Source organism: Pyrenophora tritici-repentis, chromosome 3 (assembly GCF_003171515.1).
Source record: "Pyrenophora tritici-repentis strain M4 chromosome 3, whole genome shotgun sequence".
In the NCBI taxonomy this organism is placed as follows: Eukaryota; Fungi; Ascomycota; class Dothideomycetes; order Pleosporales; family Pleosporaceae; genus Pyrenophora; species Pyrenophora tritici-repentis.
In genome coordinates this window covers 1,725,034-1,750,176 of record NC_089392.1, presented here as the reverse complement: position 1 = coordinate 1,750,176, position 25,143 = coordinate 1,725,034, and the positions used below count along the sequence as shown (strand labels likewise).

The following is a 25,143-nucleotide window of genomic DNA, read 5'->3' as shown; positions in this document are numbered from 1 at the left end:
CTCACCACCAGCCTTAGAAATAGTCCCCAAATTAAAACAGCTTAACATCAGTAGACAACAGAGAAATACCAACGATTAATATTGAACATAAAGTGCTCGAGCTACATGCATATTTATCCCAATATCTTTGGCAGACCTGTTTACAAAGAGGGACGTTGATTTGTGGAAGCAGATTGAGAGTTGGGATAATCCAGCATTTAACCTGTAGCTTATGTAACCAGTACTGATCCATAGCAACGGCTTATTATGTTCCAATACCTTGTCATATCATTGACAAACAGAGAAGCAGTGGAACTCCTGACTACTCTTTACATGATTCCCTATGAGCTTCAATCGGAGCTAGCTTGGGTATTGCAGCTAATAATACTAGTGAGTTGATCAAGAATTCCGTATTCTGATTAGCCACAGTGGCGTACAAATCATTCAATGTCTGGCCAGAAAGAATTTCTGAAACCACATGATCTATATCGCAATCATTGTTCCGTTCTAGACAACGCGATAACATGGCACCCAGCACCATGGCCTTGTCGAATAGGCCAGGCCAGTAGCCACTGATCATATTCGATTTGACGGCTTGGGGCCCGTACTTGTCCTCAAGGCGAGGAAGAAGTTCATTTCCAATCCAATTATCAGCCACGTTTCGAGCTTCGTTGTTTTTGGATAAAGGACCCATCAAAGGCCAGGGGAGTTTGTAAGGCGCACTGTCATCGGGACCTGGCTGTATCAAAGGGGCTTGGGGGTCGTCTTTGGCGTTCTCTTCAGAGTTTTGATATGTTTTTCCAGTGTCAACCATCGTTAACAGCGTGTTACTTTGGCTATTTGTGTTGCTGTTCTGGGATACCTTTCTTATATTCCGTGAGCAGATTTTCCTATGACGAGATATGATGCCAACTGCCCTTATATGTCTTGTACATTATAGTTTGTCAAACGGGTTTGTCTGAACAAATTGTAGTGTGCTGATCTATAGCAAAAGCTGTGATGTCTTGTATTTATCATGCCTGACGGCAACTCACATGCCTCTGGGCGACTTCTCTTTCGCCCGATGAATCAATTCCGAGTGGTCCATGAGTATACGCACCATGTTTTATGTTACGCCATGGCAAGTTCCTATTCTAGGCAGATTTGGCGGTAAAAACAGCCTGGACGGAGATAGAGCCCACGGTGACCGGATCATGGTCTCTCCCAATCACGATGTCCATGCTACCAATGATTGAAGACATTGGCTCTATCGGCTGGTCAGCTGGTCAGTTACCTAGGTAGTCACGGGAAGTTATGATATTTCGACCTGACCGAAGAAGGAGGAGTGATTCTCACTTCTATGTACTAGATGGACTTGGCACAATGGCTGTCGCTAGCACCAGATCTGGCATGGTAGATAGAACTTGCTGCAGCGTAGATCAATATTCGGGATCTCCACAGATGTGCGGGACATTTTCCTACTGGCTTGTATGCCCAACTGGTCGTCTTGGAAGGGGTCGATCGGCGTGCCAAGAGCACTTACAGACTATTACTACTACTTCCAGTACTGTGTCTATTCCATCCCGAACTGATCTCAAATTGAGCACAGAGGCTCGGATAGGTCTACTCTCATGGCAGTAGCTACCGGATCTTTGCCAAACTTCATGGCACTGCCTTTTGCCAGAAACCAGCTCTTGTTCATTCTTCCATTCATCGTCGATGATCAGGACGCGCGGTCTCCGGGAACCGAGATGACGCTGATCAGACTCCGCAACAATCAATCGATTGACATGATTGATTCCTATATAGGTTAAAGAATTACTTCATTAGGCAGCCTTTAACCTAGATAGGAATCAATCATGCCGATCCGATTGATTGTTGCGGAGTCTGACGCTGATGTCAGGCGGAGGAAGGCGGAGGAAGGCGCGTTGGCGTTGGCTTAGATACATCGACGCAGCACATTTGCGATCGAAGAGAAACTATTGGAACAAGGTCTCCTCTGGTGGTATGACTACCATAGGGAACCGAGTAGAGGTATGTTAGGTCACCACGTATTGGATTGAACTACACTAAGAGCTGTTGTTCTGTCTTCTTATTATCATGATGATCTGGGGATTTACATGACAGATCATCATTCCGCGTCGGTCCTTCTGCTCGGGCTTACTTCCACGAGCCTCATCCCCGCCGACCTGGACTGAACCTTACATCTTCTCAACACTCCCCCTCAGGGCAGGTCCGGTCTAAGGACAACTCCTAATTGGTTCTTGAATTTCTCGAATGCGACTCGCTGCAACGGCTTTGTCATTCCATCAGCCACCATATCTACAGTTGGCACGTAGGCCACGTCGAGTTTACCTTGTTCTGCTAGGTCTCTGATAAAATGATAACAGACGTCGATGTGCTTTGATCTTTCGTGAAGGTGAGGGTTCTTTGTAAGTGCAATGGCACCCTGGTTATCTCCTAGCATCTGGACCTTGTTGGTGTCTTTTCCAATGTACTTTGGGAACCCAAGATCTCTGAACATTTGAGCAATCCACTGGCCTTGCTTACAGCATGTTGATAGTGCGATGTATTCAGATTCGCAGCTTGACGTTGCAACAGACCGTTGCTTCTTGCTAGACCATGATATTGGACCTCCGTAGAACATTGCAGTGCTCCCTGAAACGCTCTTTCGGTCTACCATGTCGCTTGCCCAGTCAGCATCAGAGTAGATGACAAATTGCGAGTGTACTCCCCCTGGTCCGTAGCGTAGCTTCATTGTTACTGTCGACCTTAGATATCGTAGCAGGTTCTTCAACGCATGGCCATGATGTTCTGCTGGATCGCTCATGTATTGGCTTAGCTTTCCGAGGGTGAATGCAATGTCTGGGCGTGTAAGAACCATAGCAAACATAAGGCTCCCTATCACTTGCTGGTATTCAGTGATGTCGATTCGGGTGTCGTTGTTAGTGGCTGGCCTAAATGACGTGTAATCTGCGGATGGAATCTTCTTGTCTCTGTGTTGTTTGCTAGACATTCCAAACTTGTCAAGTACTGCGTGTATGTACTGTTCTTGATCGAGGTAGATTGTGCGGCGCTTTCTGTCTCGCGTAACTCGTACTCCAAGGATCTTATGAATCTCCCCTAGGTTCTTGGTGTTGAATCTTCCAGAAAGCTTCTTGTAGAACCAATCAATTTGAGCTCGATCTTTTGCGGCAACAGCAATGTCGTCAACGTAGACGAGGATACGGAGTTGTTTTTCTTCGTGGATAAACATGCACGGGTCGGCAAGGCTTTGCACGAATCCCCATGCCAGAAGTTCTTTCTTTATTAACAAGTTCCAGTCACGAGCAGCTTGTTTGAGTCCATATAGGCTGCGGAGAACTTTAAGGACGTATCCTTTCTTAACTTCTACTCCCTGGGGTTGCTTAAGAAAGATCTCTTCCTTCAAATGCGACTCTGTGAAAGCATTCTTGATGTCAAAGTGAAAACATTCTAGGTTTTCCGCTGCGACAGTGGCCATAAACAGACGTAAGGTGTCCATGCGAACTGTCGGGGCGAAAGTCTCGTTGTAGTCTGTTCCGTGTACTTGCGTAAAACCTCTTGCCACAAGGCGTGCCTTAAACCTCTCAACAGTCCCGTCGAGATTTGTTTTGACTGTAAAAACCCACTTTGAATCAACCATGTTCGCGTCTTTTGGCTTTGGAACTTCCTCCCAGGTTCGATTCTCCATTAACGCGATTATCTCTTCAAGTATTGCTGCTTTCCATTGCTTTCCATACTTTGGGTCGTTGATAGCTTGCTCGTGTGTCTGGGGGATCTGGATTCCTGCGATCTCGGTTGCTGCAAAAGCCTTCTCAGATAGTCGTGTTTGCTCTTCTATAAGGCCAGCTTGGGCTAGCATAGCTTTAACGATCTTGCTAAATCTCTCGTCCTCAACAACCTCTTCGTTAGACCTCTTTCGTTTGGCTTGTCTGGTGAAGTATCGTGGAGCCTCCTCTTCTCGTACAGACTGGGTATACGGTTCTTCGGGTCCCTCTTCGTCCACAAGATTAGGAACCCGCTCATCAGATGGTGCAGTAGGGGGAATAGTCGTTAGCTTCCCTGGTCTTCCTCTGTGACGCTTAACTGGTTCGGGAGTTAGCTCTGCCGACGACAGTTCTATTGGGTTCTCGGGAACTGGCTCCACTATTTCTGCAGGAGATGGTTCCATTGGTTCGACAGGAGATGGTTCCATTAGTTCGACAGGAGATGGTTCCATTAGTTCGACAGGAGATGGTTCCATTAGTTCGACAGGAGATGGTTCTATTGGTTCTGCAGGAGATAGTTCCATTGATTTGGCAGGAGGTGGTTCCATTGGTTCTGCAGGAGATGATTCCAGATCCTTCCTAGGTCTTCCTCTTGGTTTTCGGTCTGGCATCGTATTCTGCGTCCCTTGTGGTCCAGCTGGTATGTTTCGCAGTCGTAGTTCAACTTTTCCTCCAGGGGTGTATTCGTCCACTGATAATCGGCTTGTCCTTGAGGTGTATCCAAGCTCTGGCGAATAGAACTTGAACTGCTTGTTTGTTGTCTCAGAATATCCCATGAATACTCCAACTCTGCCACGGTCCACGAGCTTGTCATGTCGTTGGTCTGCTGGAATCGTTTTGGGGTTGATGTAAGAATAGCATTTGCTCCCCCATACACGGATGTGGTCAATGGATGGTTTCGTTCCTGTGAATGCCTCTTCAGGACTGACTTGCTTTCCATTGATCGTGGGTCCTGTGTTTGTGCGGTTTCGCAGGTATGCGTCTGCTTCGACAGCTTCATCCCAAAACTCAATTGGTAAACCAGCGTCTTTCAGCATTGCTCTCATATCAGCTTCAGCGGTTTGGATGTTTCGCTCAGCTGGTCCATTCTGGTGTGAGGAAGCAATTGTTGTAGGCTGAATTTCCACGCCCTGTGTAACTCTCCATTCCTCGGCTTGCTGTAGAAGTTCTGGTGCGTTGTCAGTTCCAGCACCTTTAACCTTTTCGCCAGTTTGATGTTCTACAAAGGTCTTCCAGATTTGGAGTTCCCTTTGTGCGTCTCCCTTTTTCTTCAGCGGGATAACCCAGTTTTTTCGCGTGTAACTGTCAATAATAAGGAGGAACCACCTGTTTCCTCGCAGAGATGTTGGAAAGGGTCCTGCAATGTCAAACTGTACTAAGGCTAGCTTCGTGGCCTTATGCTCTCTCAGCTGCTTAGGGATGCTGTTCTTCATTTTCGTCAGAGAACACACTTCGCAGATTTCTATCTTCTCTGGAACTTGAATCTTCTTCTGGAGAGTTGTAACTTCGTGGAGTTTAGCAATCTTTGCAGGTCCTAGGTGTGCGAAGCGTCTGTGATACAGCAAGTATCTCTCCTTTTCATTAACCTTAAGCTCGCTCTTAACTGGTGCATGGAGTTCCGTGCCTAGAAATGCTGTTTCTTGGTATCCATCGGCAATGTGTGACACTACGTAGAGGCCGTCGTCCATAGTTGCTTCAATAATAACCTTCTTTCCTAGTTTGAAGTATAGTGCGTGTGAATTGAAACGACCCTTCAGGCTTGCTGCGCAAATTCTTCTTCCTGATAACAAATTGACTCCAAGGTTAGGTACAAGCAGTACTTCTGACAGCCATGTCGACGATCCATCCTTACACACCACTTGAGCTTCTCCTTTCCAGTCCGCATATAATTCTCCCCCTCCAACCCGAACGACTCTTCGTTTGATCTTAATCATTCGTCTAAATAATGAGGGTTGGTCAGACATGTGAGAGGATGCGCCAGTGTCGGCAGCCCAGGTAGATGGAGAGGCCTTACCGACGATGTCTTTTGAGAGACGGCATGTCTCAATTTCCTCGGGTTCGGAGTCTGAGGTCTCAGATAATTCATCTGACTCTGAATTGACTTCTTCGGCTCCATATGCTTTGCCAGTCCTTTTGTGGGAATTCCTTTGCTTAGGTGTCTTAACGAGCAGCTTAGATGATTTCTTAGCGTCGTATTCCTTAAGGAGCTTTCGAGCTCTCTCACGTCTTGGGCAGTCTCGTACGCCATGGGCTCCATCACAAAGGAAGCATTGGACCGTGAATTTGGCACCAGATTCGGAGTCAGACGATAGTGGCGAGTTCTTATGATTTCGACGCCTGTAAGGCGGAACATACTTCTCCGTCTTTCGGAATGCTGGAAGAGCTTTTTCGTTGGCGTCTTGCTGGTCTCGAACCTCCTTCTCTTCCAGAAACTTAAGTTTCTGTTCAACCGTGAGGTTAAGTTGGGCGTTTAAGGTGTCAATCGTAGTCTTGAATTCTTTCGGAAGTGATCTGATAAGAACGAGTAGTAGTGCAGAGTCCTTGTAAGCTCCGTTGGTGTCGGCGTCTGCTGCTACAAGTTTACGTCGGTAGTCCTTTAGCTTCTCCCATGATCCAACAATCGTGTTCCCGGGATTAAATGTGAACGTTTGAATTCTAGTCATGTATATGTTGGCAGTTGTGGCGTCAGTTTGGGTGTACTTCTTTTGTAGGTAGGCCCAGAATTGGAAGGCAGTATCGTATTCGTCAATGAGGGCTTGGTCATCCTCGCTAAGCGACCGAAACAAGAGATCGATTGCAGTGGCTTCATCTTCTAGGTACTTGTCTCTTTTTTCAATGTTGACGCGGATCTTGGTATGCTTGTCTGTTTCAGCAATTTCCAACTCTTCCATAGCCTCCGTTAGTCTACTAGCTGTTGCTATTTGACAGTGCTGTACCAGATTTTTCTCGCAGACATAGAAGACTTTCTTCCCCTTAAGCTTGACCTTGTTTCGGCGAAACCAAGTATCGTGGTTTTCGGCTGTGAGCTGGGGGATCTTCCATTCTTCCTTCTCTGCAGCCATCTTGTGCGGGTGATGCGGTTGATTCGGGCGATGCGGGCGATGCGGGCGATGCGGGCGATGCGGGCGATGCGGGCGATGCGGGCGATGTTCTGCGGGTGGTGCAGTCGTTATCGGTTCTCGAGCGTGGAGACGGTGTGTGTAAGTATGGTTGCGTGTCAACCGCGTTGTACACGACTTTTTCTCTTTTCCGATTCCTGCTTGAATCTAAGTCCTTCGTGACTTGGGTGAGTGTTTTTGATTCCTTCTCGAATCTAAGTCCTTCGTGACTTGGTTAGGTGTTTAAAACCAATAACGTTGGGTTAGGCAACCGGGCTCATAACCTATTGGAACAAGGTCTCCTCTGGTGGTATGACTACCATAGGGAACCGAGTAGAGGTATGTTAGGTCACCACGTATTGGATTGAACTACACTAAGAGCTGTTGTTCTGTCTTCTTATTATCATGATGATCTGGGGATTTACATGACAGATCATCATTCCGCGTCGGTCCTTCTGCTCGGGCTTACTTCCACGAGCCTCATCCCCGCCGACCTGGACTGAACCTTACATCTTCTCAACAGAAACCCTAATTAACTTACGTAGCCTGTTAGCATTGGCGAATCTCGGCAATGCATCCCCACGTACCTTTGATCCGCTTTCGGACGAACGCGTTCCTTTTAAACATGACAACTGCAAACATTATTCCTCTATCTACTACCGTATCAACGCGCTCCTCGTACAATGAATGGGACACAAAATATTTTGGTATGTTTGTCAAGACCCTGGACGTTGGCGAGCCGCGCAAAAGCAATGAGTTGGCTGAGGTATCGAAGACTAAAACACGAATGCGAACCGCCCTAAAAGCACTATGAACCCGTAAGTGACGCACGCTAGCCAAATCCCATATCTCCCGCTACCTGATTTGCCTAAGAAAGCCATGATCTGCCCGAGGGAGACATGGTCATGCATGGGGGCCAATATCAAAGCGTGGGAAATTCTGCACTTCCCTATGGAGATCGTCATACACACGAGGATCGTCGTACACTAAGATGTTGCTGCGGCAGGTTTCACCTCTGCTAGTCAATGACACGGCAGCGTTTACCAAAACGGGGAATCATGGTAAACATCATAGCTATCTAACTGGCCGCGGAACGATAGGAGATAACATTTCGTATAATCCTAGCTGCAGTTCCTGAGCCTACGACCTCGAGCGGGGATAGAACGAAGTGACGAGTTCATGGACCCACGACTCATGTCAAGAAGTCGTGTTGATGCATAAGAAATGAACGCCCTTGCCGATGATGACCTGCAGGGCTCCTTCAATCCTTCGATCCTTCATCCTGCAATACGAGATATCTAGAGTTTCTGTCAAGTCGTTGTCAATATGCGTCTTCACGGTGTATCACTGGCGGTTTGGGGCATTGTCTCGCAGTCTTTTGCCGTCCCAACCCCAGCCCCAGATGGTCTGCTGCCTGGCCTTCTGCCCGGTGTAGTATCGTTCGTACAAAACCTTCTCGGAGATATCAATAGGGCAGTCGCAGAGGGTGATCCAACAAAAGTGCTCAATATCCTAAAGCAACTACAACCCCTAACACGACCTACCAACATCGAAGATGCGATGGGAAGAGCAGCTTACATCTGGACGAAACCATCACCACGACAAGACTTATATTCCGCTGCTGCGGAGCAAATAGTCGACGGCCTTGTTCTCGATGAAACGCTGAAAGCGGCCCTTACTGGCGGCTTGCCAGTAGGAGAGAACAATATTAATACCAACAATCCTTCGCCACCGACGATCATCTATCCAAAGAAGAACGCTACCGACGCACCCTATACGCTCTCAGAGTCTGCCCTACGCAAAGCTATCTACATCCCACCCAGCTTCGTCTACGGTGCAGGTAGCAAACGCCCTGTCATTTTTGTACCAGGAACTGGCGCTTACGGCGGCACAAACTTCGCCTCCAACCTACGCAAGCTGCTCACAGGAAAAAGCTATGCCGACCCTGTATGGCTCAACATCCCCGGCGCCATGCTCGGCGATGCTCAAACAAACGCCGAATACATAGCCTACGCTATCAACTACATAAGCGCCATCTCCAAACAAAACAAAGAAAACATAGCCATCATATCCTGGTCCCAAGGCGGCCTGGACACACAATGGGTTTTCAAGCACTGGCCTTCAACTCGCCCTTTGGTCAAGGATTTTCTGGCCGTATCTCCGGATTTCAAGGGCACCGTGTTGGCCAATCTGCTTTGCTTGTCACCAGACAGCAACTTAGGGCTCCTGCCTTGTGCCCCTTCTGTTATCCAGCAAGAAGCTACATCAGACTATGTAAGATCCCTAAGGAGCAACGGCGGCGACAGCGCATATGTGCCCACGACGACTTTCTACTCCAGTTTCTTCGACGAGGTTGTCCAGCCACAGGAAGGCACCGCTGCATCTGCGTTCATCAACGATGCCCGCAATGTGGGCGTTTCGAACAACGAGGTTCAGGCCGTATGCAAGGGCCAAGCGGGTGGTTCCTTCTACGGACATTCTGGTGTTTTGCTTAATCCCCTAACGTACGCGCTGATTGTTGATGCGCTACAACACGAGGGTCCGGGAAGCTTGGAGCGTATTGATGTGAAGAGTGTGTGTGATAGCTATGCTGCGCCTGGGCTGGATTTGGATGATGTCCTGGCTACTACTGGACTTATACCTGTAGCACTTGTGCTTATATTGGCCTATCCACAGAAGTCGCTTACGGAGACCCCAGTGAGGGCGTTTGCTGGGTGAGTTTCATAGGGAAGATGGCCGGTCTTTTCGCTTCAGTTCATGTTATATACGTTCACAATTATACTTCAGACCTCAATTATACTTCAGACCTCAATCTTAATACAGATGTATTCTATCAGCAATAGCCCTTGAGGTAACTTGCATTAACTACCTATCAATTGATAAAGTACCTGCTCAAGTCATGATACTGGAAACTAAGTCCCAGACCCTTACAGCAATCATGTCAGAAAGCATTCACGTCGGAATGCGGCATCCGATGAATCATCTCTGGCCTTCCCCGACCCTTGCTAGACCGAACTCTCCACCTATCATAAATCACCATTACTCGTCTTCCACAGCATTAGATTCAGCATCTCATCCTTCACTCTCCCTCCTTCGTAACCTGCAAATGCGCACCCGGTACCTCAACGCTACACCTCACATTTGACTACCTGGGATGATACGCAACCTCCCCATCAACCCCCACCTACCCCCGGCGCTGTGATAGTGGCGCTACCTCATAGCAGCATCCTGTCTCTTCCTCATCTCATACCTCGTCACACGGCTCCTACCCACAGAAGTCCTGCGTTCGCGTGACACGCTCTTTGGAGGCAAGACCTTCTCCGCATGTTTTGCCTGGAGTGAGGAGAGAATCTTTGTCAGTTTAGCCATCTTCTCGGCTCGGGGGAGGTTCCGGAAGGCAGCCATTTCTGCTTCGAGCTCGGCGGAGGTGCTCCAGAGGAGTATGTCTGGTATGGTGGTGGACTCACTTTGGTGGGGCGGGTTAGGAGCGGTGGGTGCAGTGACTTGTTGAGGTTGAAGAGGTTGGGATAGGAGGGCGGGAGGTTGGGAGAGGATGGCGTGGGAGGGATTTTGCTGCTGAGAAACGGACTCGTTGGTCTGGGGAGGGTGCGGAGAGGGTCCGGATGTAGATGTAGATGCTTCCTGTTGGCGTGGAGCTGAGGTGTTTGTATGAGCTGGCCTTTTTGAAGTGTCCAAGGATCCAGCCTGCGCTTGGTCATGACGTGATTGAACAGGGTTCACTGCAGCCCGACCAGACATGATGTCGTTGTACGCAGTAGGTTGCTCCCGAGGTATTAGTACACCGAAGCCTTGCTGAGGTCCTGGCTGAAAAATTGGTTTATGACTCTGTTGGTGACCTGGCTGAGGAAATGATGCTTGTCTCTGCTGATTGTCGCGAGGCTCAAGAGAGCCTGGTGTAGCTCTAGGTTTTTCCACGGTTGATGGAGACTGTGGTGTTGTCGAGGGAGGCATAGTAAACAAGTTCTTGCGTCTCCGATCCTTTCTCCGGTAGAACTGATCTTCGGCCTTACTTAAGGTTCCTGATAGTTCTGATGAGGCGAACTGACCAGGGAGTGCAGAACAAAGTCGCGGATCGATGAGTTTGTCTCCAAGCACTGGCTTGGGCGGCAAGCTTGCTAAAAAGGCTAGACTTTATATTAGTAAACATTGTTGAGAAAGAATGACTCTCTCAGTCATGGCATGTAAGTGTGTCAATTGCTAACTATACAAAGCTCGGCTAATATAGAGCGGTGTGGGTCATGTGACTTAGCGTCCTCGTGACAGGTGACCGGAATATTCTCAACACTCCCCCATAAGCCGATCAGCTGTACCCACTACTTTGTATAGGTCTTGCAGTCGAAGCTTCTTCTCCCTTTATATGCTTCCACTGAACGCCTTGCATGCACTTTCCAACACTCCCCCAGAAGTGCCTTGTCAACAAGAATGAAACCTCCCTGTCACCCTATAGTGGCCGTTACGTTGCGAGTCCCTCAAGTAAAGTGAGGTATCGGCCGAGTGAAGAGTTGAGGAAAGAAGGTCGAGAAAGAAGGTCGAGAGAGAAGGTCGAGAAAGAAGGTCGAGAAAGAAGGTCGAGAAAGAAGGTCGAGAAAGAAGGTCGAGAGAATTTTCGCGTTTGAAAATCAAGGTAGAATCGATATCACCAACATACCGACTCTCCCTCGACTCCTACGTGAGAGTCAGCGCTCCCTCAGCTTGGTACTCCCAGTACTCTAGCTGTGTACGCTCTCCTCTGTCCCAGCGCTCCCCAGCTTGGTACTCCCAGTACTCTAGCTGTGTACGCTCTCCTCTATCCTAGCGCTCCCCTAGCTTAGTACTCCCAGTACTCTAGCTATGTACGCTCTCCTCTCTTGTTGTCCCCGCTCCGTTCCTCCGCTCCTGCCTCCTTGTCTGTGTCCTATTCAGGGCTCCAGACCCTAACACCCTTATTCTCCCCCATCGTTATATAAGCCTTTGCTTCTTTGCGTTTATTTAACGAAATCCTTTGGAAAGAAGATAAAAATCGATCGAGAAATCGGGTGGGGTAGGTGGGTAGCGTTCGAGAGAGTAAAAAAACTTCGAGCACCGTCAAACGGTAGGTTTTCGAGTTTAAGGAATTGAAAGTAGCTGTCGAACTGTAGCTACTAGTTTAAAAAGAAGGTCTCGAAAGGTTACTATCGATAGGCAGGCAATTCGAGTTGTTTTCGGAAGAATCGATGGTTACCGTCGGTAGGTAGGTATTCGAATCGTTGTCAAAAGGTTGGTTGAAAAGGGATAGAGCAACCATTGCTCTCTTCGACTCGCGCGTCGGAATTGGGTATAACTCGCCCAAGGTATCTTCGAGACGCTCCCAGCTTCTCCGGACGATAGTCCATTTTTCTTCGGACTTAATACCCTTCGCGGTAGCCAGGGCGACGGCCCAGTGTCTTCAGGACTTAATACCCTTCGCGGCAGCCAGGGCGACGACCCAGTGTCTTAGAATATAGAAGGCGACGACCTCCTGGGTTGTTCTGGCGTAGACACGCATATACCAGCTTGCTGCCCATATCGAAGAAACGACACTCCGGACACTCACAATGCACACGCAAGCGCGTAAGCCGGGCTCATAACCTGTTGAGAAAGAATGACTCTCTCAGTCATGGCATGTAAGTGTGTCAATTGCTAACTATACAAAGCTCGGCTAATATAGAGCGGTGTGGGTCATGTGACTTAGCGTCCTCGTGACAGGTGACCGGAATATTCTCAACAAACATGCTCAGAATGTGAGTGATATTCATAGCTCTAGGGAAAACAGCCACAAGTGAGAGAACGTCAAACTGAAAGAACAGGAATTCACCTGCACTCTTACCTCCAAACCTATCGCCACCACCTGGAGTACCAAGATCTGGCAGCTCATACGGTCCCTTTACTTGCGCCCTCCCAATGAGAAACTGCGCCAGAGCCTCCAGATTATCTGTTATCACGTTTGTTTGCACAGGGAGACCCCGGCAGCGGCGCTCAACCGTTTGCAAAACGTGCTCAAATTGTGCATCGCTATCTTGACCCGGGGTGTTCTGTTATCACGTCAGCGCCACACGGGCGGTGCGACCAAGCATGAGACAACACGTACAAGGTTGTTTTTGCAGGCATTAGCAGCGCGTTGAATATAAGGCTTGATCCTAGCATTACTGCGCAGCGCATGACTGAAGGCGTAGCGGAGGTACGGTGTGAGCGTGTCCGACAACCATTGTGGGTCAATGGGCTTGGGTGAGTTCATGGTGGCGAGTAGCCACGTCGCGAACGCTTGTACCTTTGCGATTATTGCGATGAGACTCAGTAGAAGAAATTTCGTTTGATAGGAAACGATATGCGCGTTATATCAGGTGTGGTGGCCGCTTCACCGAGGATTTTGAAATGTAGTGGTGAAGTCGACGGGGAACATGTTCTCGAACCCCGAACCCGAATGCTCCGGTTGTTGGGGAAGATGAGATGGAAGCTAGGCTTAAGGAATAGTTGGTGACCTAGAAATAATCATGAAGTCCACGATACGATGCAGTAGTATGAGCTTTCATGAGGTACAGATACACTAAGTGAAGTCGGATTCAAAATATTGACAACTCGTCACAAAATTCGCATGCATGAATGAAAGCTTGATTTGAAGCATACTTTGATACCACGACCTTAGTAGACCAGAACTTACCGCTCACCCTGACGTATACACGACACTAACCTCTTATATCCCGGCCCACAATTATCTCCGATATACGCCTAGGGGATAGTTGCAACCCCAGGCAAAAATAGACCCTTCGACTGCGAGTACCCGGTATTTAGGTGCAATTCGTTGTATAAGAAATGAAGTTCCTGGTTGATAACACAGAAGTATTGGTTCATTTTCAGATGACAACAATAGAGAGGAAATTGGCTCAGACTTCGAAATACGTGAAACATTTTGTTGGATTAGAGCCGGTGTGAATGGTATGTGAACATTACTTGGTACGTTTCGCGACTAAGCTAATGACTTCTATTGATTCTATTACCAAGTGGATCGCATCCTTAGACGAAGGTCGCTATAGGTTAAGGAAAACTACTGGGTAATGACGCCATCCATCATGAGCTCGTCATCGAGACCAACCCAGTACCTGATCCAGTTGAAGATGGAGTTGTGCCACAACAGACTGTTTTGCCTCTTGGTGACCCAATGTCCCTCATCTGGGAAGTGCAAAAAGCGCGATGGCACGCCTAGGCTTTGCAGAATATTGAAAGTCTGGAAGCCTTCCGCTTGTACAACGCGGTAATCGAGATCGTTGTGGATTACAAACTGAGGGGTGCTGGCATTGGCGAAGTGGGCAAGAGGATCCCAGAGTTCGTAGTTGGCACGCTCGTTCCACACGGTTCCGTTGTTGTCGCGCTGGATGAACCAGAGTTCGTCAGTAGCGTAGGAGCCGACTTGGTTGATCTTTCCATCATGGCAGACGAGCGCTTTGAACTCGCGACCGAGATCATGGCCCTGAATCCAGTTTGTCATGTAGCAGCCGAAAGACGCGCCGGCGGCGATAGCACGGTCAGTATCAATGTAGTCCACATTGTCGCGGAGATGCTCGAAGACCTTGACCAGATCAGTGTACGGAGTACCGCCCCAGTTTGCTTGGATCTTGTCGGTGAAGGCTTGACTGTAGGATGGTGATCCAGTAAACTGAGTCGCTGTAACCACGAAGCCCTGGTCTGCCCAAAGTCTCAGGTTCCATCTGACACTCCAGTTGTCACCCTGAGTGGATTGTGGGCCACCGTGGATGATGAAAGCGAGAGGGTACTTCTTTTTCGGGTCAAAGCCAGTGGGGTAGAAGACAAAGGTTTGGATATCATCTCCGTCATCGTTTTTGACCCAGAAATTCGATACGGAGTCTGAGGTTAGGCCGTCGAGTTCTGGATCGACATGGTTGGCGCTAAAAAGGACCTTCTTCTCCGCACCGGGCTTCTGCTTGTAAAACATGCGACTGGTCCAGCTAGCGGCTGCCGAGACGAAGGCGCTGCCATCTTTCAAGATATCGAAATCGGAAAGAACCGTCTCCGGACCGGTGATGTTTGTTGGTTTGAAGTCGGCTGCAGCATCTTGCGGTACAGCCCACAATCGAACAGAAGCATGTAGTTCGGATGTTACCCAAAGGTTGGCGTCGTCTGAGCTCCATTTAAGACCTGTCGGGCTAGAGTCCCAGTCCTCTGCAACCGAGCGAACCTGACTGTTCATGCCATCCATATCGGCAACATAGAGCTTGTACTTGTCGGATTCGTAGTCGATACCATCTTGCTGCGTGTAGGCGACTTTACTGCTATCATGCGACCATACCGGCGCGCCTGACGCACCTTGAGCAGTCTGGGGAGCAGTAGTTTCTGGGCCATTGATGGGGACGGCAACCGCAGAGCCATCAAAAGGAACAACGTAGATGTAACTGGCGGTGTAGTTGGCCTTGGGAAGGTCTGGAGATTTGGTACGGAAGGCCACCATGCTGCCATCCGGAGCCAAATCATAATCACCTGGATCGCTCGAGGACCCTTGGACAGGGCTCTCCGGACGGGTGATGGTGTAGTTCATCCCCCAGAGGAGATTCTTGAGCTCGCCAGCATACGAGTAGCTGCCATTGCCACCGTTCAAGACCCCGCTGAAGACGGCGACGCGCTCAGCTGTGATGTAGTAGTTCCAGTGGCGTACCATGTTGGCATCATACAGACGTCCCGAGCTTTTTGGGGCGGAGACGAGCTCAGGATTGTATGCGGTGCCGTTACTCTCATAGGCCAGGCAGTTGCCCACAAAGTTGATTCCAGAGTCTGTTTTCACAGCCTTGATTCCTGAGAGAGGCGCATGCAGAGATGCTACTAGTTTTGGTTCGAAAGAATCGCCACTCAAATCAGCAGTGTAAAGTGTCACGCCTCCTGGAATTTCTGCGTTACTAGCATTGACGTAAAGAATGCTGTCCTCGGTATCACCAACCCAGACGACTTCGGAAGCGTCACTACCAAATGGAGCCTTTGTGACATTGCCGGATTCAGTATCCAGGAAGTACCAAGCCGTGCTGGCTTTTTCCGTCGTCCAGTTGAACTTTGTCTCGGAGAACAGTGCTCGATCCTGTCATGTCAGAATATAGAGGCGAGTGGTGGTTCGCCAACTTACTCCCTTGGGACTGAGACTGCCTGTACTTCTACGAGGCGCGGCAAGCATGCCCTCGACAGTGATAGCATGAGCGGACCCCAGCCAAAGGCCGGCGGCCAAGAAGGCTGTCTTCATTGCCATCTTCTCTTGTTTCTTGAGAGGAGATGTTGGAAGTACCGATTCGACTCTCGCAACAGCATATCAGCGGCAATGGGCTGTTATATGGGCGCCGATTGTGGGCAGAGCAGCGGATTGTTTTCATGATAATCGATGCCAAGAGACTGGCACCTGCCCCATTGGCTAGTGCCAAGAAAGCTTTTTGGGTCTTGACCAAACTTGTGTGGAGCCGAATTCTGGGCAAACGTTGGACTTGTTCATTCTGGACGATGGTATGGCAGATACGAGTGGACTCCTCCGCGCCGCGCATTTGCGGGCATGGCGACCTTCCAGATGGGGCTTGACTTTGACTGGAGATACGGGTAGCCGGGGCGGGAGGGATTGCCAAGGCTACAGCTACGGAACAAGGCATGGCGCTCTCAGACGCGGTATCAGTATACAATAGATTATAGCGGCATCATGGCCGTTTGTTTTGTTGGTAGCAAAGACGGGACGGAACACCGTCTTTAGCGTGCCAAACTCAGAGAGCGTGGATGGGTGACTAATCGGACTTGTCACATGTAGTTAAGTAAGACGAGATTACACAAGTACGTACGGGATTCCAACATTCCAAGACATACATGGGTAATCCCAACGCAACGTGGTCATGACGGAGCAATGGCCAGAGATCAGACTGCGAATAGTGAATTGCTGATGAGGTTGAAATGCATGCAGCCAAATGCATGCGCACGCGACGATGAAACAAGTGATGGCCGTCTAGTAGGCTAAATTTAGGCCGCCCGCTGCGCCACTGGCCAGGCAAGGCCATCACGTCAACCGGGAGCCGGGCAGGCTGAGGTGGTTGATCTGCAGTTAGTCGTTGCAGTGTTGCACCTGGCCGTTTCGACACCAGCAATCATCGTCGCGGGTATAGGTACCCTCGATGAAGCGGCTGGCAGTCGCATGGCATTGCGCCCCCGTATTTTGACATTGGTTACTGGTGTTGAAGATACGAGCAGGGCGCCCAATAAGTTAATGTGCGCACCCACACCGTTTGGGGCGCGTCGGCAAGTGTACAAGGCCTTCCTCTTTCCCTTCACCCAGCTGTCTCTAGCCGCATGGCCATGACGTTTTGTGCCAGATGCTGGGTCATAGTGCACCTTGTAAGACGAGGATGCCGCATTGCTCGCCTTGCTCGCCAGCTGCGTTTGACAGCCTTTCATCTTCGCAACCAACTTGAACCAAGTCACTCCCGGCGCACTCTCACTCTCCCGCCTCCGCAGCCAACAAACAAGGCTTCGAGTCAGCAGCAAAGGAGGGCGTCGTGCACCCGTATACGAGGCTAGCGTATTCTTCTGCCTTGGGGTCTTGTCCGCACACCCCACTGCCACCGCTAAACATTCGCCTCAGGAGTTTTAGTACCAGCTGTCCGGGTCACTCAACCCTCTCCGACTTGACCTGCTTCATTTCTTACATTCGCTATTAATCCACTTTTACTATTTCAATTCCCTACTTCATGCACGGCCGCTGCTGATCGAGCCGGGCCCGCCATTCGCCCCTGCCAGCTCATCGTCGTGGTTTCCCTCTGACGCCTGTTTCACGCGCAACAGGCTTATCCTCGCCCGCTGTGCTACGCTGCTCAGCTGCGCCCTCGCTACGAACAAACCGCTTGCCGTCTCCTAGACATCGTGTCCTTCACCCAAACCATCCGTTTCCTGTTTGACGTTTGCCGCCTCCCCGCCCACGCCCATCCGCCATCGACCCGGCGCATACCACCGGCCTACGAACGAGTGACCCAATTGGCGCCACACCACGCACAAGTCAAGACTGCATTGGACAGCGAGTTGGAGGGCGAACATGAGGACGCGGACGTCATGATGGCCGTCACCACACTGCGCAATGGCGCCCCAGGCTTACCCAACACCGGCCAGCTCGAGATCCCCCCCGTCCAGCCCACACAGACACCGCCGCGATCGCGCAGGAAACCATGGACCCTACCCGCCGTGATTCCCTTCTCGCCCCTCGTCCTTCTCCTCGCCGTCGCCTCACTCCTGCCGCTCGCCAGCGCCGTCTTTGTAAACTTCCATGACTGCCTTACGCGCGTCTACCTCGCCGACGGAAAGCAGACGCCCTACCTCCGCTTCACTCCGAAATACGTGTGGGCTGAATTTAGCCCGGACCACCGATTGAACGTCACCGTCTATGGAAATGTCACCGGACAGGCGCAGCTAGGCGACTACCCGCCCCTTGATGATGACAATTGGAAGGACCCCAACAAGACGTTCGGCAAGATTGTCGATCTGGACAAGAACCATAACAAGTATACCACCCTGTTTTGGAACAATGCCGTGCTATCCTACACCGCCTGGAACGCTCCCCCGAGCCAGTTTTGCCAAAATGTCCTCAACACAAGCTGCCCGGTGGCGCCTGCCTTTGGGGGAAATGCGAGCGAATACTGGACCATGCCAGCAGTCAGCGTAGCACACACGTTCGACACTTCATATGCCTTTTCTACCTGGGCCTCGACACTACGCATCGTCTCTGGCAACGAGAATGCACAGGCTCTCGGTTGTGTCTCTACCAATATCACACCAGACCTCGGAGACACAATCTCGAATGCGATCCGCTACCTCCCTGCTGCCGTGCTTGCGCTCGTGGCGATTGCAACAGTATTTGCAGCTATATGCTGCCCATGGGGAACCTCGAACATTTTCCGCTGGACGAGCAATTATGGCCGAGACGAGGACTTGTTGCGCTTGGTCACGCCCGGATTTGGAGACTGCCTGCAGTACATACAATTCATTGTCCTGTCTGGCAGTCTGAGCCTCAATTACCCTGGCTTCTACCAGCCAGTGGTGAGCCAGGCCAGCTGGTCAATCCTCCTGTTCAATCAGAGCTTCGTCAGCGAGGGTAATGGATCCCAAAGTCTCGTCGATGGCATCTACTTTGTCAATGGCACCTACGGTCTTACCCGTCTCGGCCAATATGTTGGATTTACAGAGGAGCGCGACATTTGGGCATGCATGGCCATTTTCCTGCTTGTGCTCATCGCCTGCGTGGTCTGCCTCACACAGCTCGGTTTCATTATGCGCTGGCTCTCGCGCTGGCTGACTAACACGCAGGACGGCGACTTGACGGGGAAGAACTGGGCATTCACGGCTGGCAACATTATCCGTGTCATCTACAACTACTTTATGCTTCCCATAATAGCCTTGTCCTTGTTCCAGCTCGTCGTAGCTCCACGCTCGTCAGCATCCGTCGTGGCTACAGCCGTCATCATGCTGATTCTCTTCGCCGTAGTGGCTTCCTGGATTTTCTGGTTCATCTTCACCACCCGCCCCCGAGCCCACCTGTTTGACGACCTACCGACCGTCTTGATGTACGGCCCACTTTACAACACATACTCTGACGATGCTGCACCCTTTGCTTTTATTCCTGTTTTGCTAACCATCATGCGTGGCATCGCTATCGGCGCCATCCAGCCTTCTGGCATCGCCCAAATTATCATACTTGCTATATGCGAAGTAATCCTAATCTTGACTTTACACGCGTTCCGCCCATTCCAGTCCAACACTTCGATGAACGCTTATCATACCTTCTTCGCGACTATACGACTTACTTGTATCCTGCTTTCGGTCGCCTTCGTACCCACTCTCGACGTCGGCGAGGCACCCAAAGGTTGGATTGGATACATCATTCTACTTCTTCACGCTGTCGTCTTGGTGTTTGGCTTCTTCCTGAACGCTCTCCAGACCATCATCGAAGTCTCCGCGAGGCTCAGCGGTGCTGGTGGTGATCAAAGAGGTGGTCTTACCACTGTTTTCGGAAAAAGGCAACTGTCCAAACGGAACGTTCATCGTCACGCTAGGAGCAGCCTCAATTCCAATGCTGCGATGCTCGCCCATGATGAACACAAGAGCATTCAACTCATGGATAGCCGATCCCGGAGCCTTTCTGCTAGCTCGGCTGTCCTTTTGAATGGGCCCTACGACCGAGATAGCCAGCGTGCAAGTGTTGGATTCGAAGGGTTCAGCCAGGGTGATTACGCTAATGTCAGTCCAGCTCCTGGAGCCGTGCCATTCAATTTCCTTGGTGGTTCGTCGGGCCATAGCTCCCGAAGGCCGACAATGGGCGCCATGGATGCTGTGGATCCTTATTACCGTCCGCCACGTCCTCGCAAGTATACCACGGACTCAATGGGTTCTGGTGCTCCAGGCAAAGCCCCTGTCGGAAGTGCTGACATTGCCGATGCTCCCTACTCTGACCATTTGGATCCTCCAGCCATGCTTGCCGGTGAAGGCCCCTCACGGAACTCTAGCACTCCGGCTCCAGCCTATCTAAGAGTAAATCGCGACGATTCCGACTCGAACCTAGATAGGAAGAATATCAACACGGATTACTCGGTGCGAGAGTCGGATTTCTACTATGGACTCCGCGGCCCTGCGTTATCTTCTCAACCTACGCGAAAGCTCAAGACCGGACCTGCTGATCCCATGAGCCCTGTCTCATCTGCTACTGGTTGGTTCAGGAGTCTGAACCTCATGGGCGGAAGAAAGAAGGAGAAGAGCAAAGGTTTCGAAGTGGTCAGGAGTACGCGCATGCCACCACAGATGGTGGCTGTGGAAGAGGACAGAGAAACGCCAGAACCTGCATCGGAGCCCTACCGCGATAGTCCCGACTCACCGCCTCAGACTAGAAAGATATCAGGGGGCTCGGGTGTGGCATCGGCCGCTGTCTTAGCTGGTGAGAGGCGGCACTCGTCTGATAGTGAGCCGAGTAGTAGTAGCGACGACGAAGACCTTTACGACCCGGCTCACCGTGTGTCTCCTACTGCACCGGCCTTGGGGCCCATCGAAAGTTTTGGTGGAATCGAGCTTCCCAGTAGAATTGGGTCGCGCGCTTCCCGAGCTACTCACGCCCCAGATGGTCCAAGTCGAGCACCTTCACTGCCGCGCAAGAACTCTCGACGTACCAATTCAACTGAAGCTGCAATGCTCCCAGAACGACTATCAACTGTCATAGATGGCTCTACACTAACAACAAATCCGTATCGGTCATCGCGTCAAAGTCAAAGTCAACACTTGCAACCATCTGGACCTGGAGGGCTGCCTATCCGCCTTCCATTCGGATCTACCGAGCCGTCACCCGAACGTTCTCCTGCGCACTCGTCAGCATCAAGTACATATCGTAATGACGGTATGAGTGAGCTCAATGCACCGCCGAGGATTGGCGCAACGGCCGAGCGGCCACTCAGTACTGGCTTCGTCCAACATCATGTGACCAAGGATAGTGTTCAAAGTGACGGCTACGACGCTGGAAGTCACCTCGAAGCTTCTGCAGAGATTGTGGATCGCAGCCGTAGTGGAAGCACACAACATAGTGGACGCAGTCACCGTAGATGAAGGCTGCCGCCTGTAATCTTTTGGTCGGCACACGACCTGCACAGTCACATGTTTCCTTTGTAGTTTTGATTTTGGCGCTAAAGGTGCATTTACGAGTCTCTTACTGTACATTTGTTCAAAAGCGAACTCGCGGCGTTTGGTAGGTGATATGAGCGGCGTGCTCTTGCGACCTAGGTAGACACGGACATTCAGTTTTTCATATATATATATAGCAGGATGAGGAGGCTGGCGCTGCTGGCAACGTAAAATAGTAATCTGAAGCGAACTCAAACTATACAGGACATGTGAACCTGTCTCGTGCCATAGTTGACTAAGATGTGAGGGGCTGAGAAGATTTGGTGGAATGGGGACATCGGTCCGCCCATGGGTGTTTCCGTAAGAGGCTAAGTCGTGGCGCAGTTGGTCGCGTGAAACGGCTAAGATAGCGACGATAAGTGACGCCTGAGGCATTCAAACCATCCATGTACCGTCGAAGCTGACGCTCTCTCTTCTTTCTGGAATCTGGAGTGTAGCCTGCGCATATTGTCTGACCTTTTTCGAATGCGTGACTGCAGCTAGTGTTTTGCTTCTGTGCTATATTCAACAGCCCATTTTCACGAGCTGTGCAGGAAAGTGGTTGGAAAGTCCCCTCGCCCGAGCCGACGCGCGAGACCCACCCACCTCCGGCCTTTACACCGCAACGCAGCGCTACTGATAGGTAAGTGAACGTGACAAGGCCAGATGTCTGATACGGGACTGATTGAATGGGCAGCGTTATACACTCTGTTGTATTACTAAAGCTTGTACGCGACGTACAAGAACGTGCCAGTGGCGGCATGTTGCCGTGAGCCGGCCGACCTTCTCTACGAAGAACGACCCCTCGCCCTCGCCATCACGCTGGCTGTGCCTCATTCACCTATTATATTGTCGCGTGGAGGCCCTGTTAAGGATTGATTTGCATCACCGAGTGCGCCAGCCAGGCACAGATCCGTCGAAATGACTCCGAATGCCAATCCACGCCCGAGCGGGCCGTATATGCACAACTCCCATGCCTACGGGAGCCAGCATGACGTATCGATTAGCAACACAGAACGGGCCCGCGAGGCCAGGATCGGGAGCAACTCCAGACACCATTCACAGGGTGTCGTTGCCTCACATTTTTTGGCTCAGGACCGCGAAACGTGGATGGACTTTCTAAGGGAGGGTACCGATATCAGTACCAACCAGCCACCCACATCCAGCATATCGACCCCCACTACCGCCTCTGAAGATCGCGCAAACCCCTCTTCTTCGCGATATACCCTTCCAACACGTCCCCCACCGCATGCCGATTCGTCACCCCCGAGCAGCTCTGACCGCAAACGACGTTTGACAACGGCCGACTCTCCCATGAGACGACCATCGAGCATAAGGATGCATTCAGAAAACACGGGAGCCACAATCGCGAATCCTATACTTCTCGACTCGCCGCCGGCTGTTCGAGCCCTACCACCAACGCCATCCATCCCAACACAGGCGAATATTGCGGCTCCGAGAAGGCAGAGTGATATTGTACTGCCGCCATGGCAACCGGACAGTGAGGTCACCCAGTGTCCGGTGTGCAAGAAACCCTTTACATTCTTACTTAGAAGGCATCATTGCAGGTGTGTAGACGCATCTTCACATGCCATACCCTGTGCGAACTGTTTGCTAATCAACGAGAACAGGAAATGTGGAAGAGTCGTGTGCGCTTCGTGCTCCCCCCATCGCATTACTATACCCAGGCAATTTATCGTTCACCCACCGTCCGAGAGCATCACCAACTATATCGATCTGACGAGTGATGATGAGAATGCCATGTCAAACTTCGGCCCGTTCCGCAATCCCGCGCTAGGTGGAGGCGAGGAAGTCCGCGTTTGCAACCCATGTGTACCAGACCCAAACTTTAGTCCACCACCACAATACGACACACCCGCTCGCGCATCTCGTTATCCAGGCCAATTCCCGCCTACGGCGCGCTCGCCATACATTTCCCGTCCGCAACCACCACCGCACCCCCGAGCACATAGGTCAGCTTCGAGTGTACAAGGAACATCTCAATTCGCGGGTCAGGCGCAAATACATGGTGGACGTGATCCTTCGAATGATCAGAGCAGGAGAGTAAGCTACCATGGCAACTCTAATATTGGTGAAAGGCGTCTGCCACCGCTGCCACCTTCCGCAGCTCAACAGCAATATCCGCATCACCGCGCCCCACTGATCTCACAAACAATAGCCAGTAACCGGCCCCGTAATACTCAAAGCCGATCAAATTATGGCTACGGATCATTCACAGGTTCTAGCACGTTTGGACAATCCCCATATACCCCTGTCCCACCTCCACTCCAGCCTCAACGGGCACAACCACCTCGGCCTCGACGTCAGGTTGCCGAAGAAGACGAATGCCCCATCTGCGGCGAAGAACTTCCACCCAAGGGCCCCAACAATGACGACACAGAGCGCACCCAACACATCCAAGAGTGCATTGCTCTTCACTCAGCCTCCCCCGGCCCAACTGCAGCCCTCGCACAAGTCACCTCAGCAAGTCTACCCAACCAGCGCACCCGTGGTATGAGCAGTGCTGGCAACGGCGAGGGAGCAAGCAATCAGAGTCGCATGAGCCATGCCGCACGCGGCATGTTTCCTTATGTAGCTACAGAGAAAGATTGCATCGACGACGAAGGCAGACAGGCCGAATGTACAATTTGTCTAGAAGACTTTGAAGCAGGCGATAAGATGGCCAGGCTGGTTTGCTGGTGCAAGTTTCATGAGGTATGTACATATTCACTTATCACTTCAACATTGGTGAACGTTCCGCTAACGCGACTCACAGTCGTGTATCAAAGAGTGGTGGGATAAAAAGGGAAGAGGCGCTTGTCCGACGCATCAACTGCAGGAGTAATTTGATGTGTATCTGGGACAAAATGGGCTTTGGTCGTCTCTTTCCCAGCATTGTCCGGGTTCGCCTATTTTTTTTTAACCGTAGGCGCGACCAAGCGAGCGGAGGTCTTTCAACAAGTTTGGTTTTCGCGATTGGGCGCCATTGCAAACTTTTGCTTTATCGTCGGGATGCGTAGACTGGGTGATTCGGGGAGGGCGTTTTTTCTCTCTTTTGGCTTGAACTGCTATCTTGGCATATACCCCAGGTCCTTCACTATCACTATTATCATCAATGTCAGCATTGGTAGTGGCATCATCATCACCATCATATCAGCATTGCTGCCTAGGTATCACGGACATTAGATAGCTTTCGCTGAAACTACGATCACCACTTCTCTTCACATGTTCTGGTATCATTCTACATTCGGCTTCAGTTGAAGTAAGCTTTATTCCTTGCTCTTGAGCTATCTTATTTTCCCCATTCTTCAAAGATATATCTGAAACTCACAGAAGCGATGACAGAGAGTTTGGAACAGGTTCCTCGGACTGGATGTCAATTGATCGACTCTGCAAGTCATTGATTGTAATATATCATACGACTGCAACTCACTTTTCCAATCTTTGTGATGATCACTTACCATGTCGATTACTATGCATGGCCCGAGAGTCCGTTACGAAGCTTCCCATTATGCATCCGAGCCATACAGGCCGGAATCCATGTTTCAACATCCACACCCTTCTATCCGAGCCGAGTGCGGGTATTTGGGATCGGAACATCAGATAAGAATGTAAGTAGTCCAGTT

The 25,143-nt window shown here is 50.6% G+C and overlaps 8 protein-coding genes across 8 annotated transcripts; 3 read left to right on the top strand and 5 right to left on the bottom strand.

The window, feature by feature from the left end:
- Positions 1 to 301: 301 nt before the first annotated feature.
- PtrM4_080340 (uncharacterized protein) lies at positions 302 to 793 on the bottom strand (the record flags this gene model as incomplete). Its single annotated transcript, XM_001940906.1, has 1 exon — positions 302 to 793. One exon carries the CDS (start codon positions 791 to 793, stop codon positions 302 to 304), a length of 492 nt encoding a protein of 163 aa, XP_001940941.1.
- A 1,389-nt stretch (positions 794 to 2,182) lies between these two features.
- PtrM4_080330 (uncharacterized protein) lies at positions 2,183 to 6,637 on the bottom strand (the record flags this gene model as incomplete). Its single annotated transcript, XM_066106428.1, has 1 exon — positions 2,183 to 6,637. One exon carries the CDS (start codon positions 6,635 to 6,637, stop codon positions 2,183 to 2,185), a length of 4,455 nt encoding a protein of 1,484 aa, XP_065963366.1.
- A 1,533-nt stretch (positions 6,638 to 8,170) lies between these two features.
- PtrM4_080320 (LipA, acetyltransferase and hydrolase protein) lies at positions 8,171 to 9,562 on the top strand (the record flags this gene model as incomplete). The annotated part of the gene is made up of 1 exon (XM_001940905.1): positions 8,171 to 9,562. One exon carries the CDS (start codon positions 8,171 to 8,173, stop codon positions 9,560 to 9,562), a length of 1,392 nt encoding a protein of 463 aa, XP_001940940.1.
- A 492-nt stretch (positions 9,563 to 10,054) lies between these two features.
- Positions 10,055 to 10,816, bottom strand: PtrM4_080310 (PAT1 multi-domain protein; the record flags this gene model as incomplete). The annotated part of the gene is made up of 1 exon (XM_066106427.1): positions 10,055 to 10,816. One exon carries the CDS (start codon positions 10,814 to 10,816, stop codon positions 10,055 to 10,057), a length of 762 nt encoding a protein of 253 aa, XP_065963365.1.
- A 1,679-nt stretch (positions 10,817 to 12,495) lies between these two features.
- PtrM4_080300 (uncharacterized protein) lies at positions 12,496 to 13,097 on the bottom strand (the record flags this gene model as incomplete). The annotated part of the gene is made up of 2 exons (XM_001940904.2): positions 12,496 to 12,894; positions 12,951 to 13,097. The coding sequence occupies 2 exons, from the start codon at positions 13,095 to 13,097 to the stop codon at positions 12,496 to 12,498; spliced, it is 546 nt and encodes a 181-aa protein (XP_001940939.2).
- Positions 13,098 to 13,904: 807 nt separating this feature from the next.
- Positions 13,905 to 16,106, bottom strand: PtrM4_080290 (DAP2, Dipeptidyl aminopeptidase-acylaminoacyl-peptidase; the record flags this gene model as incomplete). Its single annotated transcript, XM_066106426.1, has 2 exons — positions 13,905 to 15,941; positions 15,987 to 16,106. 2 exons carry the CDS (start codon positions 16,104 to 16,106, stop codon positions 13,905 to 13,907), a joined length of 2,157 nt encoding a protein of 718 aa, XP_065963364.1.
- Positions 16,107 to 17,935: 1,829 nt separating this feature from the next.
- On the top strand, positions 17,936 to 21,463 carry PtrM4_080280 (PotE, Amino acid transporter; the record flags this gene model as incomplete). Its single annotated transcript, XM_001940902.2, has 1 exon — positions 17,936 to 21,463. The coding sequence occupies one exon, from the start codon at positions 17,936 to 17,938 to the stop codon at positions 21,461 to 21,463; it is 3,528 nt and encodes a 1,175-aa protein (XP_001940937.2).
- A 2,568-nt stretch (positions 21,464 to 24,031) lies between these two features.
- PtrM4_080270 (uncharacterized protein) lies at positions 24,032 to 24,362 on the top strand (the record flags this gene model as incomplete). Its single annotated transcript, XM_001940901.2, has 2 exons — positions 24,032 to 24,232; positions 24,294 to 24,362. 2 exons carry the CDS (start codon positions 24,032 to 24,034, stop codon positions 24,360 to 24,362), a joined length of 270 nt encoding a protein of 89 aa, XP_001940936.2.
- Positions 24,363 to 25,143: the final 781 nt, after the last annotated feature.